The 17095-nt window shown below is 34.9% G+C and overlaps 2 protein-coding genes across 4 annotated transcripts; one reads left to right on the top strand and one right to left on the bottom strand.

Annotated features, from left to right (window-relative positions):
* Positions 1-588: 588 nt before the first annotated feature.
* Positions 589-5952, bottom strand: LOC18044283 (protein INVOLVED IN DE NOVO 2). 2 transcript variants are annotated; one of them, XM_006435485.2, is made up of 8 exons: positions 5609-5952; positions 3638-4576; positions 3231-3412; positions 3041-3130; positions 2649-2936; positions 1891-2100; positions 1015-1256; positions 590-928 (listed from the first exon to the last, which is right to left on the bottom strand). In XM_006435485.2, the coding sequence occupies exons 2-7, from the start codon at positions 4545-4547 to the stop codon at positions 1017-1019; spliced, it is 1920 nt and encodes a 639-aa protein (XP_006435548.1). In that variant the 5' UTR covers positions 4548-4576; positions 5609-5952; the 3' UTR covers positions 590-928; positions 1015-1016. The 2 variants fall into 2 exon arrangements, with proteins under 2 accessions (XP_024041523.1, XP_006435548.1); XM_024185755.1 differs by having other exon boundaries at positions 589-1256.
* Positions 5953-9906: 3954 nt separating this feature from the next.
* LOC18044282 (AP3-complex subunit beta-A) lies at positions 9907-17032 on the top strand. 2 transcript variants are annotated; one of them, XM_024185734.1, is made up of 11 exons: positions 9907-10256; positions 10366-10442; positions 10557-10806; positions 11232-11855; positions 12517-12690; positions 12973-13099; positions 13180-13289; positions 13534-13722; positions 14263-15266; positions 16056-16325; positions 16474-17032. In XM_024185734.1, exons 1-11 carry the CDS (start codon positions 10038-10040, stop codon positions 16838-16840), a joined length of 3411 nt encoding a protein of 1136 aa, XP_024041502.1. In that variant the 5' UTR covers positions 9907-10037; the 3' UTR covers positions 16841-17032. The 2 variants fall into 2 exon arrangements, with proteins under 2 accessions (XP_024041502.1, XP_006435546.1); XM_006435483.2 differs by having other exon boundaries at positions 13522-13722.
* The last annotated feature ends 63 nt before the right edge of the window (positions 17033-17095 follow it).

Below are 17095 nucleotides of genomic sequence, written 5' to 3'. Positions count from 1 at the left end.
GAGCGCCAGTACTGAGCTGCTCAGTTGAACGGGCAAAACTTTTTTGACATTAATTTACATCGAAGTCCCTACATTAATCTAAAATTTGAACAACCATCTCTTTTTAAGAATTCGTTAATAAAGTCCTTCCTAATTTTCAAACTATTATTCACGCAAGTCCTCGGCTTACTGTTAACCCATTTAATAGTTCGTGTAATTGTTTTAACAGCAGAGGAAAAAGACTTCAGTTCTACCCACCGCAGAGGGTAAAAGACAACTACATAGAGTGCATACAAATGAGTGCTCATCATATATTAGTATCAGTTGTAAATAAAGAACTCAAGATTGAATTACTTGTGCAAAATTCACCACCCCTTTGAAGAGGGGCAAATTGATCAATTTCCGACTACAAGTTGGAAGCGGCTTAAAATGTATAGATTTAAATAAGGATAAGGTAAAATTAACCTGCAAAGTAAAAAAACGATAGTGATTTTGTTTGGACAAAATGTTACTCAAAGCAAATAAATATACAATCACTTCCCAAAATACCCAAGTCCAAGATTATTGATTAATCAAACTCAAGTAATTGTAGAGTTCTGCACGATTAATAAGCATCGACAAGCATAAAATGAGAATCTTGTAGGTGAGAACAAAACACAAATCCTTGCCTCTGCTTCATTGTCCAAATTTTAACATCTTTTTGGATTAAATTAACAATCAGCATATGAAAAATAAAATGATTAAATTTACAGTCAGATGGTTCTTTCACCTACACTTTTTTCCCAATACCACCATAGAGTTTCAGAGATACATGCTAAACATGAATATAGTTATTTAAAGAAATCCCATTACACGATACAATAATTTACATGACCCAATGGGGCTTTCGCTATACCTCCCCAGTTTCCAGGTATAAAGCTCCATTTGAGCAAATGAAAAAATTCATTTCCTGTAACCAAAGTCAGTATGAAAATAATGTCAAAACATTTAGTTTTTTTTGGTCACCGTATAATACTTAAAATGAAACATGCAAACCTTCAAGCGATGCCTCCCTTGCGGTGAACTAATAATTTCCATTGTTTCATTAAAAATGCTACTCCCTCTTGTAGAGTAGCCTTTCTCCCTTCTTTATAATTCCACAACTCCGAGGTTATATACCTCCCACTTGGATTGTATTCATTGATCTCTACCAAAGCTGTGGTCACTGCAATGTACACTTCTTCACCCATTTCTTTCTTCAGACCTTTCAATTTTTCATCTTCTTCGTTTATTATTTCCTGAATGAGTAGCATACTTTATGAAAACTATTGCACATTTAAAGGGAAGGAAAGTGATGTTGGACAAGAAAAGGCATATAAAGAAAATTAAAATATATCTTGAATTTGGACCAATCAAATATTTTTCTCATTAAATTCACCAGAGCAGTTCTTCATAATTATATATCAAAGCACACTTTGCCATCTAAGACATGGATATCCATCCATAAATACATTTAACCAGGCAAAGCATGTCAAGAACCAACATAAATGAAATGCACAGCCATAACAATGTCCAACTGCTGAATTTTTTGAAACAAGAGACAAATTTGAACAATCATCATTGCAAATATATACAAAGAAGAGTTCGGTACAAATGTTTTTGTGCATTTTGTTTGAAAATACACGGAACACTGTGAGAGAGAGAGATCACTAAAACTTTGAAACTATGATACAAGTACTCTGACAGTTTCATCTCTTCTCAAATGCTTGAAAATAAAAGTACAGTGTTACAACACAATAAAAGTTCCCTAATATGCTTGGAAAATCAATTCCAGCATTCTGGAGAGATACTCTGCTAAACACCTAAGGAAATAAATAGAAAAATAACTTAGAACATGGACAAATCAAATTTTGAGATCAATGAAATGCACACCTTATGTTTCCCTTCAGCTGTAATGACTTTGAAGGGATGCCAATCTGGATCCTTAAGATACTCCTCCCATAATGAGCACAATTCCGAAGCTCTCTCTTCCGCTTCTTCCTCATTATACTTTCGATTCATTACTTCAAGAAAAGGTTTATTGTCAAGTTCTCCCATTCTCTTGAGACCAATATGAGCACGACCTGCTAATTCTTTTAAGGCCTATGAAAAGAGTCGATCAGCATCCTCACAAGCTAGGGAAACTTGTAGAGAGGGTTAAAAAGCATTGAGCAGACTTAAAGAACCAATAATAAGTCTTAAACCAGCATTCACAAATCATTTAAAGATGAACATTGGACCTCATCATACACCAAAGAAGGCAATTACATAAATTACTGACAGTGAAAATCCTTCCAGCATAATCATAATTTAAAACCTAGAGTTTTCTGATTTTCTCATTCACTCATGAGTTACTGAGTCACCTCACTTATTTCTCCCATCAATTACAGATAATTATCTAATAGCACAAGAACAGATACAGCACAGTGATCTATTCAAATTCATTTCTTCAGTTCAGATCTATCATCTGCAGTACTGTGAAAGATCAGTTCGGGTAAGTGAAATAAATTCAGAAATAGAAAGAGGTCAAGAGTACATTAAAAATTGTCACGATTTGTAAGCTTCCCAAGATTAGGGGAACCATCTAAATGGAAATCATACGGCTAACTGCTGGAGTAGATATCTAGACTAATGGAAGAACAAATACTCACATTAATCAATTCTTTACGAGCATCCTGCAGCTCATCATTACTTTTGCGTTCTCTTATGATTAGAGTCTGGTTCAATGCTTCCAGATCATCAAGTTCTCCTTCCTTTTCTCTCAAATCTTTAAGCACAGTTTCCATCTTTTGCAGAACCTCTATATCACCGTCATCTCCCATATGCTTCATCACATTTAATGAGCCCTTCAGTCGCTCGATTTCCAGTGCCAGTGCTTGTTTTGCATCCAGTTGTTTTTCCAGTTGAATTATTCTGTTATGAAGGTCTTCTTTCTGCTTCTGTATGAGATTAAAAGTTGCAATGATAGTCATCTATTGTCTGGCTTTGAGTAATTGATATGCATGAATTGTGGTTACAACCAGAGCATTTAAGGAAGACAAACCTTCTGATCTTCGGCTAGCTTCCTAACATTTTCATCAGCCTTCTGTTGTACCAATGAAGCCAATTGAAGCGAATTGTTTCTCATGGCATTCTAGAAGAGAATAAAATTTGTTTACAACCACACCTTTTAGCTTTTTCCGACATGACATATAAGACCAAAAAACAAATACTCAAAGTAACAGCATCAGTACCTTTTCAATTTCCTCGGCCAGAATTTTTCTGTCATTTTCATTCTGCGTCTCTCGCTTTTCCAGTTCTTCGCCACGTAACTCGAGCTCTTTTTTCTGAGACTCCAATTGCAACTTGAGTTTTTCATGGTCAGTAAAAATTCTCTGAAAGTGGTCTCGTGCGCTAAGTTGTATCTTCTTTATCTCTTTGAATTTATAAAAAGAAGGGCATAAGTGAATGATACCACAATTTCATGGTATCAAAAATAACAAGTACATGTAACATTCAAAAGAAAAGAATCTCATGTACTCTTCCTAATGGTCAAAGAAGATATAGTGATAAAAATAGAATGGCTAAAAAATTAATTACTTAATGTCCTAGGATATTCATGATTATTTCTAGATAATTATTAAATTCTATGACAACCGACCTTCATTATATGACTGAAGAAGCCTATCTTTCTCTTCCATTAACTTCTCAACAGAGTTCGAAGTCTCAGTGAATCTTTCCTTCATCTCTTCCAAATGCTTGTCTTTGACCTCAATCATGTTTGTCAGATTAGAAACAAGAAGATTCTGCTTTCGAGCTTCTTCCTCCATCATTTCAGAAATGGTTTTAAGGTCTCCAATCTTGCGCAGGTGATCTCCAATGATGTTTTTTAAATTGTAGTCATCAGAACGGGCAACCCACGCATAAAGACCAGATTTTTCTTGATTACTAGCATACCAATCCTTTTTTCCATGATGATCTGCCTCATAAGCTTTCTCAAAGGACATGGCATTATGTAACCCTGGCCAATCTTTGTGGAATTCTACAACAGCGCATCCTGAATGGCCCCGAAAGTTCCACAGTGGATGAACTCTTGTGGGGTTGAACCCTCTCCTAATCAGTTCATCCCTCAACTTGGATCCACTTTCTCCCACAGACCGCCCGTCCTCTGCCCTTCTAGTAGGAATATTCACAACAATACCTGTCCAAGGCCACACAAACTTCTCATCATGGCTACAACCAGTCAGAGGATCACCCTCATTCACAGGTTTTGAAGGACTGCCTGCGTCTCGTAGATCTTTCTCCAAGTATTTTGCCAGAGCTAGATGATTTGCCTTTTCTTTTGCACTTCTTTTATTTGAAGTACTATTGCCCACCCCAGAAGCATGTTGAAGGAGATCCTTATAAAGGTATTCTTGCTTTCGTTTCTTGGGACAGTATGGACAAGTAAAAGCTTCATCTGAGATTTTCACACTGTGGTTTCCACTCTTTAATTTTTTGTAAGATTTATCTTCGTACTTGAGCATTTCAGATTCACTTATGTCTGAATCCTCTTCTGAGCTGTGTTCCATTGAACTTCGTGTTGAATCTCAGACGGCACCTGAATTACAATATAGTTGAGAACTGAGTTCTGCGCACATAGAGCCTAAGGAACCGAGAAACAAAATGACAACATTTTATCCAGACAATTTACATTCTTTAGATTTTATGTTAATGCCATTAAATATAAAACACAAACTCCATAAAGAATTAATAAAATCATTCAATCAAGTCATTCCCCAAGGGAGGAGATTGAAAGCATAAGAACAACTTACCATAGAATTCACTAGAATATACAAGGAATTCTAAATAACAACCATCTAAACTGCCCTAGACAAAACTTTTCGTACTAGAGGAAAAGTATGAATAAAGCAAGCAAAATTTTCCATCAAGTGAATAAATTAAATCATCGTGAGACAAAAATACAAAAACTTCACAGAAACATTCCACATGAACAACGCAATATAGAATGATCATTCACTGATCCCACTACCTGCCCAGCAAATAAAGTGAATACATTTTTTTTCTTAATAAAAAGACGAAACATTTGGGCAATGCTTGCAAGTTGAATAATAGCAATGTCATTGTGGAAATAACTCCAATAATCACATGAATAATCTAAAGTTACCAAAATAAATAGCAAAAGGAAAAAAAAAATCAATAGACATTGGACATAGACACATACCTGCACTGACTAAAATTTCCTTCCTAAATAGCGAATTAACAAATAACTATATTTACAGTGAGCTAAATCAAAAGAGAGTAAAAAAATTTTAAAAAATAGAAAAGTATTTAAAAACAAATAAACAAAACTAATATCCAAATGAGTAGATTATAATGTTAAAAATATGAATTAGAAAAATAAAAGCGTTTTTTCAATGGGTTTGAAGAAACTTACTAAAATCAGCTGAAATACGAAGAAAAACATTAAAAATATAATAATAAATAATAGTATTAATACTGGAATTAGCTGAATTGCAATGTACGAGCTGACAGTCTTCCAAAATAACATGAAATTGAGTACATTTTGACAAAAATGCATGAATTTAAAACGAATTTAGCTAAAATAAGAGTGAGAGAGACGCTGACTTACTCAAAATTGGAGTTGGAGTTGGAGGTTGAGCAGCTCAGGGCTGTGTAACTAGCACTAGCTTGGAGCGGTTAAAAGATTATGCATTTGTGAGATCTGATTTGATAGAATTTGGTGTAATTAGTTATGACAATTGACAGACATAGAGAGAGAGGGAGAGGGAGAGAGAGCGCGAGCCACACACTCAAACACACTAGGGTGGTCTAGGGTTTTCACTGATTCTGTTAAAGCTGCCACTGACTTCACTACTGTTTCAGTGTGTTGGATTCTGTGAGCTGCGACTCGGTCTCCCTACCTTCAGATGCTCGTTGCGCTCTCTCACGCGCACGCCACCAGCCTCTTCAGGTGTTTTTCCACCCCCCCCCTCTATATTATTATTATTATTATTGGAAATGTTCCATTTAATTGCTATTTTTACTATTAAATTCATTTATATTCTTTGTAAGATGTATTTCTAGAATTAAATAAGTCAAATAGCTTAAAATTATGATTTTATTATGGAATAATTATAATTTACGCGAATGTTAATCAAACTAACATTTAACGTCTCATTAAACAACTTTTCATCTTTCGGAAATTTCACTATTTTATAAGCATATATGACTAATTATATATTTATTTACTAAACATTTATTTCATTCGTATGGTTATGTGACTGTAAAAAAAGAGCTCATCTCCTTATTTGTATATACTTGAGATTGAATTAAATTCTTTTCTAAGTGTTATATCTCTTATTTGCTTTTTTTTTTATATATATATATTTCTCTTGCTATATTGTTGTGCTCTTAATTGATAAAAATTTAACAGATTTAATTGATTTAAAAAGTTTAATATTCATGTTTAAATATTATAATAAAAAATAATATTGATTCATGTGCATGACAAAATTCTTGAAATTATTAAAAGACCCAAACACCTTGAGTTTTACTTGAAAATAAATATGATAATGAAGTAAAATTTCACCTCACTTTTTTGAGAAGGTGTGATATGAAAAAAATAGAAATACACACCTAAATAAATATATGTAATTTTTTATTAAACACAAAATATTTAAAATTTTATTTTATTTTAAAGTATTTTAATAATATTTTGGTCACTTATTGTCTTGATTCAAATGATATGTTTCAGTTTCTCTTTGAATTAGTGCCTATCTATAACTTATCTAATGGTATAAGTATTTATTTAATTCTATAAGTTCTTTTTAAAATTTTAATCGTTGTTTGGTTGTCTTTTGAGTAAAGTTTTTAAAAATTAAATAAATTATTTTGTCTCGACTAGGAAAAGTTTAAATTTTTAACTTTTATCTAAAATATATTTTACAATTTTATTCTTTGACTTATTTAATAAATTTATTTCATTTTTTAATGGTATAACTTTAAAAAACTTACTTATTCAAATAATTTAATAACTTTTAATAAAAGTTCCTCTTATCAATCTAACAATTAAAATTATTGTTGATGATATCCCACTTATAAAACTCTAATGACAAAAATTTTAATTAAATAAACTATATTTAAAAAGTTTTATAAAAAGGAGTCTTAAATGATAGGCTCAATAATTTGTTTCCAAAATAGCTAAGCTTGGGCACGCGCTGGAGGAACTGAGTTAATATCGAGCCGTGGTAAATAGTAAATAGATTCTCTTCTGCAAGACTGCAACAACAGCCAACATGCAGAAGCAACAACAGTATCGTAGTTTGTGTTCTCTATCTCTGTGTTTTGACTTTTGACCAAAACAAGTTCTCTGGTTATGGGCCAGCGACGAGCTTCGTGTCGTTGGGCTAAAAATGGGTTAGCCTTGAGTTTTAAGTGAATGGACCGTCGACCATTGGACCCACCAGTATGCACCAATCCAGTTCAGCAAGCAGCCACCAAAATATCCAAACCCGGAGAGAAATGGCATCCTTTCCCCGATCCGGGCGTGCTTCTCCAACTTACCAAACAGAACGCATCATCTCATTCTCCGTTCCTCGCTGATTCGTTCATTCACAACTGAAACTGAGGGGGTTTTTAATTAAATACCCTTTAATAGTTTCAAAATTATTTAAATACCCTCTCCCTTTTTTGTTTTCATGGATACCCTAACAAATGTGAACAAAGTCGAGAATACCCTTAATGAATGCATCAAATGCACTCAATGAATTTTCTTCATATTTCTTTCCTCATTTCTTTCACCTAAATCTATTTTTGCTGCCGATTCTTTCAAAATCTCTTAGAATCTCTCAAAATCTCTCATAACTTCTTACACAAATACAATTATATATTCATTTCTTTAACACCCACTCTTTCTTTAAAGGTGCATTGCTTATTAAACAACCCAATAAGATATGTTAATGTTGTTGGGTTTTAAATTTTTTAATTTTTAGGAAAATTTAGAAATTTTCCTCACATTACAATGTTTTATTTTCACCATTTTTTCTTATACGTAGAAATATATGCAATGTAGGTTGTTTAATTATTTTTTTCAGCAATATAACTTATTTATGGCAAAAAATATTTCGAGTCGTGCATTCTTTTGATACCGTGTACGTCATATAGTTAGTCATGTAGGTCGTGTAAGTAATATAGTCGTGTAAGTCGTGTAGGTCATGTAAGAAATATAGTCGTGTAGGTCATGTAGGTCGTGTAGTTACTTGTATATGAAATTTAATATTATTATTTTTATTGTATCATCATATATGGTTTTGGTACGTGTGTCTATTCTCTTCAATGGTGAATGGATTGAGCAAAATGACGAGTATAAGTTCAAAGGTTCAAAGGCTAAAGGGATAATGATACCACGATCGACAACATATGCCGCATTGGTGGAGAAGATAACTGAAGTTATTGATATAGATACTTCGGAATTCGAAATCACAATGAAGTTCAAACTTAAGACATATGATCCTATGCCACCAGTTACAATTCAAACCAATGATGATGTGGAATTTTTTTAGATTCCAATTTAATTTCACTTCTTTTTTTAATAATTTTCATTGACATTTTCTGCATAGCAGCAAATATAAATTCTTAGCACAAATTAAGTCTTTAAAGAACTAAATTAGTCTAATGATTAATGGAAAAATTCGTGTAATTTTAAAGTCGCAATTAAACATATTACAGCCATTTAAAAAGTTTTTTTCTTTTTTTTTTTTATCTTCAAAGTGCTTCCTTCCTCTGGCCAAGCATACAAGCATACATGAGGAATGTCTGCATATAATTAATCTATGAAATCAATTAAGAAAAAAAATATCAGCTATAGGAAATTAATGTAATGTTATACACATAAGAACACCATTCGCAGTGATAAAATATTTTCACTCATAACTAGACATATCATGACTTACCATGACTTATAATTGGAAATTAAGAATCTCTTTAACTAATGACATTTCACAAGGTAAAGGTATATGCACAATTCCAATTTATTGTGAGCCTAATTAAACTAAATGTAATGTGCAGATTCTATTGACAAGAAACAAAATGTGGAATTGAAGGTCGTGTAATTGTGTAATACAAGAAGATCGTATAATTGTATAATACATGAAGGTCGTATAAACATGCAATACATGAAGGTCGTGTAATCGTGCAATACATGAAGGTCATGTAATCGTGCAATACATGAAGGTTATGTAATCGTGCAATACATGAAGGTCGTGTAAAACACAACCTTGAATATTACATAACCTTACACGACCAAATCTTGTGTTACATAACAAAATTATAATCAGCACAATCCATTAATTTTTCACAATTTGCATGCAGCAAAACAACTAAAAATTTGTTTTCGAACATGTTATGAGAGACCCACAACTAATTAATTTATTTTTTCAATATAAAACCCTAACTTTTTGTTTTTTTCCCTTGAATATTAACAAGAAAACTAATTACATAGAATTATTTGTCTCAACTAGTTACATTCTGACAATTTTGCAGCAAATGATCAACTCTCTCCGGCGATTATGTAGTGATGAACTATGCTTCACTTTCTCAGTTGTGGCAGCTTCCCCTTCTCAGGCTTAGTTTGCTCGTGTTGAAGTTCGATTTACCATGTATGGAGAATGAATGTTTGTTTCGGTAGAGGTGATGCCGGTGAGGGAATTGCAGTGTTTGTTTGTTTGAGTTTGATAATAGAGGAGATTGCAGCAGATGAGTGTTTGTTTGCTTCAGTAGAGAAGGGAGATGTGCTGTCTGTTGAGTTGAAATGTTTTAAAATAAGGATAGCTTAGTAATTTCTTATCAATTTTTAAAGGGTATCGATGAAAATTTTGACAAAAATAAATTTTAGGGTATTGAGATAATTTTTGAAGTATGGAGGTGTACCCGGCGCAATTGGCACAAACTGAGGTCGACTTGAATCACCTTCACTTCATCATCTCACAAATTACAACGTGTAAGTATTATTTATTCGTAAAGGAAAAAAAAAAGCAGATAGCGAAAAGAAAGAAAAAGGAATGTTTCCGCAATTTGCCGGCACATCAGAGACACTAAGCAAGGCGGCGTCGTCACTAGTTTTCCGAATTGGTACGGATGCTCACCTCTACGACGATCCTGAAGACGTAAACATCGGTGCATTACTGGAGAGCCGATTCGATTCCGAAAAGTGCGAGGCTCTTAAGCGACTTCTCGCGCTCATTGCTCAAGGCTTCGATGTCTCCAATTTCTTCCCTCAGGTTTGACTCCATTGACTATTTGATTTGGTTTCATTCATATTATGTGTTGTTCTGTTACCCTGCCACTGCTTGCTTTTATTTCATAATTCGAATTACTTGCAAATGACAGGTGGTTAAGAATGTTGCATCTCAGTCCTTGGAAGTAAAGAAGCTGGTTTACTTGTACCTCTTGCATTATGCTGAAAAGTATGTTCTTTTGTAGTATTCATGCTGATTCTTTTTTGTTCAGTTTGATGTAAAATTGTGTAGCTTTTTCAGATGATTCACTTGAATTGCATTTGTGTTCTCTTGATTATCTAGGCGCCCCAATGAAGCTTTGTTATCGATCAATTGCTTTCAGAAAGATTTGGGGGATCCCAATCCATTGGTGAGAGCATGGGCTCTGCGTGCCATGGCAGGAATCCGTCTACATGTAATTTCACCTCTTGTTCTTGTGGCTGTGGGAAAGTGTGCTAGAGATCCATCCGTTTTTGTTAGAAAATGTGTCGCCAATGCTCTTCCAAAGTTGCATGAACTACGACAAGAGGAAATTACTTCTGCTATTGAAGAGGTCTGGCGAATATCCATTTGTTTAACTTTAGAGCAATTCTAGGCATCCCAACATTTAAGTCTTAATTTGAGCCGCAACTGATGTGACATTCATCCATCGAATGGTGGTTAGGTACTTTTATAAGTTGTGAAATCCATCATTTAATAGATGAGGAGAACATAGCGTTGGGACTCAAATTTTGAGATCCTTAACATTATTGTTTGTTAACTTCAACATAGAAAATGTTTCTTTTTATTTATTTATTTTAATTAATCAGCAGTATATATTTTATTAAAAAGGATGCTTCATACTTGCTAGTTGCTGTGTCATTCATAAGTGGCAATGTTTTAGAACCGGTATAGCATATTCAAGATTATACAATTATGTATACCTGAATTGTTAATATTGATTCGCTTGATAAACATAAAATGCATTATCTTATGCAGATAGTGGGGATTTTGCTAAATGATCGTTCCCCTGGAGTAGTTGGAGCTGCTGCTGCTGCATTTGCTTCAATTTGTCCAAATAACTTTACATTGATTGGGAGAAATTATAGAAACTTATGCCAAATTCTTCCTGATGTGGAAGAGTGGGGTCAGATACTCTTGATCGAGATTCTTCTTCGTTATGTAGTTGCCAGTCATGGGCTTGTAAAAGAATCAATTATGTCTTCTTTGCTTTGTATAGAGAGTTCCCACTCCGAAAAGGATGTTTTTGATGTCAACGTTGCACTCGAAGACAATGGGATCCCAAGTAGGACATACGACTCTGAATTAGTAAATTTGGTCTCAAGGTCTTATATTGAAGGGTTAGGTGAATACTTAACAAGGTCAAGTGACACCAATGCACGTTCGTCTGATTTAAATGGTGCTCGATTTACATCTGGCAAGACTAATGACGATGTGAAGCTCCTACTTCAGTGCACATCCCCATTGCTATGGAGTCACAATAGTGCAGTGGTACTTGGTGCAGCTGGTGTACACTGGATTATGTCTCCAAAGGAGGATGTCAAGAGAATTGTTAAACCACTATTGTTCATTTTGAGATCATCTGGTGCTTCAAAATATGTGGTATTTCCTTTATTTATTTATTTATTTTTTATATATAACTTGTATTCCCTATCTTCTGGTGCATACTTTGGTTTGCGCATATGCATTATTTATAACTCTCTATTGAGGAGACCTTGTAATGTTCCGTTTTAGTGAATTTATGTAAATCAAAGTTTCAAGAGATTAGTTTTTGAGCTCCTAACACTAGAGTACAAGAAATCCTATTAGTTTTTGAGCTCCTAACATTAGAGTACAAGAAATCCTTAAGATATTTTGGTTCTTTTAAACATCAGAATGTGCGGTTCTTAAACTATTTCCCAAAAATCACATTTGAAAAAAGAATTTAAGTGGATTTCTTTCTAAGCTGGATACACAAATGCCATAAATGTCTATCAGCATGTAGTATTTTGATATGGTTTTGATTTTTGAGTGTTGTTATACCCAGTTCTGCTTTTTGTTATGTTACTGTGTCAAAATTTTAGATGATGTGTGTGATATTGGGGAATGTCCTTTGAAGGTTCACATGAAACTAAAAAATTCTGTGATTCTTGTATATGTGGCAATCCATTCTGCATTTTCCAGCGCTAAATTTTGGATATTGGTCAATCTGCTGAGGATTTGCCATATTTTCAGTATATATTTGGTAACTGGTAAGGATGATTGTGACTTTTGATCGCTGCAGGTTCTTTGCAACATTCAAGTGTTTGCTAAAGCACTGCCTCATCTCTTTGTGCCACATTATGAAGACTTTTTCGTATCTTCTTCAGACTCATATCAATCTAAAGCTTTGAAGCTTGAGATACTGTCTTCTATTGTTACAGAGTCATCCATTTCATCTGTTTTTAAAGAGTTTCAGGTAGTATTTTCTGTTTTCATGGTTTTCTTTCTCATTACTTTAAAAAGTTGGCTGCCTTATGTATGGATTTCTTCATTCTGGGAACTTTTGGATACGTACATACATACATGTGAATGTCTTTATGCTTATACATCTGTTTTGTGTTTGTTGATCAACTCCTAGACTTGTCTTTATGTACTTACATACACACTTACTTGCACTGAGAGTATGCATGCATGCACACATAAGATTTACATGTTTCAAGTGCTTGGATTCATGCTTATCTTAATAGTGTGTTGGTAGGATTATATTAGAGATCCAGACAGGAGATTTGCTGCAGATACTGTTGCTGCCATAGGTTTATGTGCACGAAAGCTTCCGAAAATGGCTAACACGTGTGTAGAAGGGCTGTTAGCCCTGATTAGACAAGGTCTGTCATAACTGACTTGTTCTGTATTGATCTATTCTGGTTTTGTTTGCTTATTTTCCTGAGAAGGCTCAAAATTGCAGAATTGCTTACTAGTGATATTGAATCTGGGAATGGAGAAGCTGATGTTTTGATTCAATCAATAATTTCCATTAAATCAATTATTAAGCAAGATCCATCCTGTCATGAGAAGGTATCTTCTCTTTTACTCTATCTGTTAAGCTGCTGCTATACATTTCCAGTTGGCTTTTTTATGCTTATAATACCTGAATCCTAGAAATGCTTTAGAAAGGGTAGAAGTAGAATAAAAAATTTGGCTTTCACATTATCTTAAAAAAGATATATTTTCCCTTGTTCTATATTCTGGTGCTGCTTGTGTATCTTCGCTTTGTGTTGCAGATAAGTGATCTCCTTTTATTTTGAAGGTTATAATTCAGTTGTTTCGTAGTTTGGATTCAATCAAGGTGCCTGAAGCACGTGTGATGATTATTTGGATGGTGGGAGAGTACAGTTCTGTAGGAGTGAAAATTCCAAGGATGCTGACCACTGTACTCAAGTATCTAGCTTGGTGCTTCAAATCAGAGGCAGTTGAAACAAAGCTTCAGATTCTCAATACCACCATTAAGGTACTCTTAAGAACCTGGCATTTGATTATACTAGAAAAGTGTTTCAGGTCTTCTCATTGTTCCACGTTCCCAAATTACCCTTATTTTTTTATTTTAGTGACGGTTTCAATCATTTGGTTATAATTCGTACTTATTATTAAAGTCAGTTTGTAGTGTAAAAAAATCAATTGATTCTCTTTTTCTCTGCAGTGCCCGTGCTTTCATATTTAGTCCATTCCCACATGTACTGTGCTTAAATGTTGGTCTCCACCTCTGCTTTATTGGGTAAAAGTTCTGCAGTATATTGTATTTTTCTGATCTCTGAGAACTGAAGTGCTCCTGGCTTGTGAGAGCTACTGCGGGTAGCAAAAATTGTCTTTTTTTTATCAATTGTAAGGTTCAATGCTTGAATGGAGTATTGACTAGAAAAATACAATTGGCTTCTGAGATCAGAATACCTCATAAGATGTTAATTCAGGATGTTTCTTTGAGAGTGCATCTTTTGCTGTTTCCTTCTGATGCTGAAGCGAAATCATGGCTTTATTCTTTCTTTTCTAACAGGTCCTATTATGTGCAAAAGGTGGAGATATGTGGACAATTACAAGACTTTTCAGCTATCTGCTTGAACTGGCTGAATGTGATCTGAACTATGATGTTCGTGACCGAGCACGTTTCTTTAAGAAACTTTTTTCACATAATTTATGTTCTCAAGTGCCAGAGGAAACAAATGCTCTACAAGAAAATAAGGACCTGCCTCATGTACTCGTGGAATGCATTTTTAGGAAACAAGCAAACGTAGCAGCTTCTGAACCTATCAATGACAGGTTTTATCTTCCTGGATCTCTTTCGCAAATAGTTCTTCATGCAGCTCCGGGATATGAACCTCTTCCAAAACCCTGTAGTTCGCTGTGTGATGACCTCGGTCAGTTCTCAAACTCGATTGACAGGACAACTGCATTAGGGGAGGAATGGACTGGCAGTAGCTCTAATGGAACTGATGATCCTGACACATCTGGATCTTTGGATGAGGAAAGTGGTTCAAACTATGATTCTCAGCAATCTATCCCTGGCTTAAGTGACAACAGTGGTACTGGTGATTCTGCAAGTGAAGGTGATAGAAATTGTGATCCACTGATTCAAATTTCAGATGCTGGAATTGCTTGTAGCAATGAGAATGGAGCCTCTCATTCTGGCTTTCCTGATCTGGAGGGAATGATGTCAAAGAGGGCTCTTGAGTCATGGTTGGATGAGCAACCTGGTTCATCAAGCCCGAGTGCATCTGAACAAATTCAAGTCCGTCAGTCTTCAGCAAGAATTTCTATCGGGAATATTGGACGTCAAGTTAAAGCTAAAAGCTATACACTCTTGGATCCTGCAAATGGAAATGGCTTGAAGGTGTATTATTCATTTTCATCTGAAGCTTCAACCATATCTCCTCAACTTGTATGTCTAGAAACTTTCTTTGAGAACTGCTCTTCAGAAACCATGTCAGAAGTAACTTTGGTGGATGAAGAGTCTCACAAAGCCTTAGATTTAGCTGACCTAACATTGGCTACGACTGCAAGGTGATTTTCATTTTTTTTTAATATATTTAAACGGTTCAATATTGGTGAAATTTTGGTCTAATTGTTGAAGGGCACTGTTTTGTGAAGTTTTAGTATCTAGGTCCCATGGATATTTTTGGTGCCATTTCTCATGTGCAAGTGGCATCAAATCTAATGTCACACCCTTTGGCTGGGATTTCCAGAGTCCAGTCCTGGAAAATGTATGGACATCGTGACAATCTGAGCATGTCTTTCTAGTTTGTTTGTAGTTTGAGATGAGTGAAAAAGATCTTGCTTTGTTGTTCATGGTAGACATTTAGATGCTCATTTGGCTTTCCAATGGATGTGTTAGAGTTCTGAGATTAGCTGTAATTTTGAGCACATCCATCTTCAAAGTAGTATTTTATATTTTAAGTGACACAACGAACTTAAGTGACACAACAAACTCTTATATTTGAGGGGATCTACTTGACTGAATTTAAGTGACACAACGAACTTCAGTTTCGGGACCATTGGTTGGTATCTTATATTTCAATTATGATGCTGCATGACAATGGTAGTTGTTGTGTCAACCTTTAGAAGAATATTTGATGTTGTATTTTGTACACTTTACAGGTCATGGTCCATGTTTTGCTAATATAGTCTGCAAACCTGCTTGGTTTTCTGTTCAACATAGGTAGATTTTCACGTTAGCGTTTCCTTCGGGATGCTGTGTCTTTGCTGTGTTTCTTTGGTCTTAATTACTTTTACAAGGATTTTGCTTCTTACCTCTTTGAACACTAATTTTCCTGACTCCTCTGGATACTGCAGCTCCTTGACACCTCAGAGCGATTTGCCAACATTAGTTCCCATGGAGGAGATTACATCTCTGGAACCTGGGCAGACGTTGAAAAGGATACTTGAGGTTCGCTTCCATCACCATCTACTGCCTCTAAAGCTGGCCCTACATTGTAATGGCAAGAAGCTTCCTGTTAAGTTGCGGCCTGACATTGGATATTTCATAAAACCCCTTCCAATGGACATGGAAACCTTCATAGCAATGGAATCCCGTCTACCAGGAATGTTCGAGTATGCAAGGAGGTGGTCTCTTGTTTATTGAACTCAATGTTATTTTTCTTAGCCTGAAAATAATTTTTCTTAGCGTTTTATTTCCTGCATGAATCCTGTTGTCCTTGGTATCATTTGTCATGTTTTGATATGCTTGACTAGATTTCTTGTAATTGTACAGCTGCACCTTCACTGACCACCTTGGGGAGGTAGATAAGGACACGGATGAGAGTTTGTTACTGAAAGACAAATATCTTGTAATATGTGAAAGCCTAGCATCAAAGATGCTAAGCAATGCAAATATTTTTCTTGTATCTGTGGATATGCCGGTTGCTGCCAAGTTTGACGATGCATCAGGTTTGTCCTTGCGGTTCAGCAGTGAGATCTTGGGCAACTCCGTTCCTTGCTTAATCACCATTACCGTTGAAGGAAAATGCTCCGAACCATTGAAGGTCTCTGCCAAAGTCAATTGTGAAGAAACTGTATTCGGCTTAAATCTATTAAACAGAATTGTGAATTTCTTAGTCGAATCCTCTTTGAACACCTAGTCGTTAATAGGAGTGAAAACGAATACTGGTAATTATTTTGTCGCATTTTATAATTTCGTTGGTTAATTTATGGCGGTTGTTCTGAATTTTCCGGTTGTTTCTTATATTGTATGGTGCACAGCACGGCAGCAGAACAATATCGACTCTCTACTTTTTCTCGGGTGGTGTTATTTATTTTTGGTGTTCTTTTTATTTTATTTATAATTAAATGACTTGCATGTGATTATATTATGTCTAGTTTCTTTTTCTTAATGG

Source organism: Citrus clementina, unplaced genomic scaffold, assembly GCF_000493195.1.
Source record: "Citrus clementina cultivar Clemenules unplaced genomic scaffold, Citrus_clementina_v1.0 scaffold_4, whole genome shotgun sequence".
Taxonomy (NCBI): domain Eukaryota; kingdom Viridiplantae; phylum Streptophyta; class Magnoliopsida; order Sapindales; family Rutaceae; genus Citrus; species Citrus x clementina.
This window is presented reverse-complemented; position numbering and strand designations above follow the sequence as displayed.

Excerpts from the sequence above, each read along its gene's own strand:
- LOC18044283 (XM_024185755.1), bottom strand. The coding sequence starts at position 4,547 with ATGGAACACAGCTCAGAAGAGGATTCAGACATAAGTGAATCTGAAATG. Across the intron at positions 3,413-3,637 it reads TCTTCAGTCATATAATGAAG|AGATAAAGAAGATACAACTT; the intron begins GTCGGTTGTCAT and ends ATAAATTCAAAG. Across the intron at positions 2,937-3,040 it reads AGCTAGCCGAAGATCAGAAG|AAGCAGAAAGAAGACCTTCA; the intron begins GTTTGTCTTCCT and ends AATCTCATACAG.
- LOC18044282 (XM_006435483.2), top strand. The coding sequence starts at position 10,038 with ATGTTTCCGCAATTTGCCGGCACATCAGAGACACTAAGCAAGGCGGCG. Across the intron at positions 10,443-10,556 it reads CTCTTGCATTATGCTGAAAA|GCGCCCCAATGAAGCTTTGT; the intron begins GTATGTTCTTTT and ends TTGATTATCTAG. Across the intron at positions 10,807-11,231 it reads TTACTTCTGCTATTGAAGAG|ATAGTGGGGATTTTGCTAAA; the intron begins GTCTGGCGAATA and ends TATCTTATGCAG.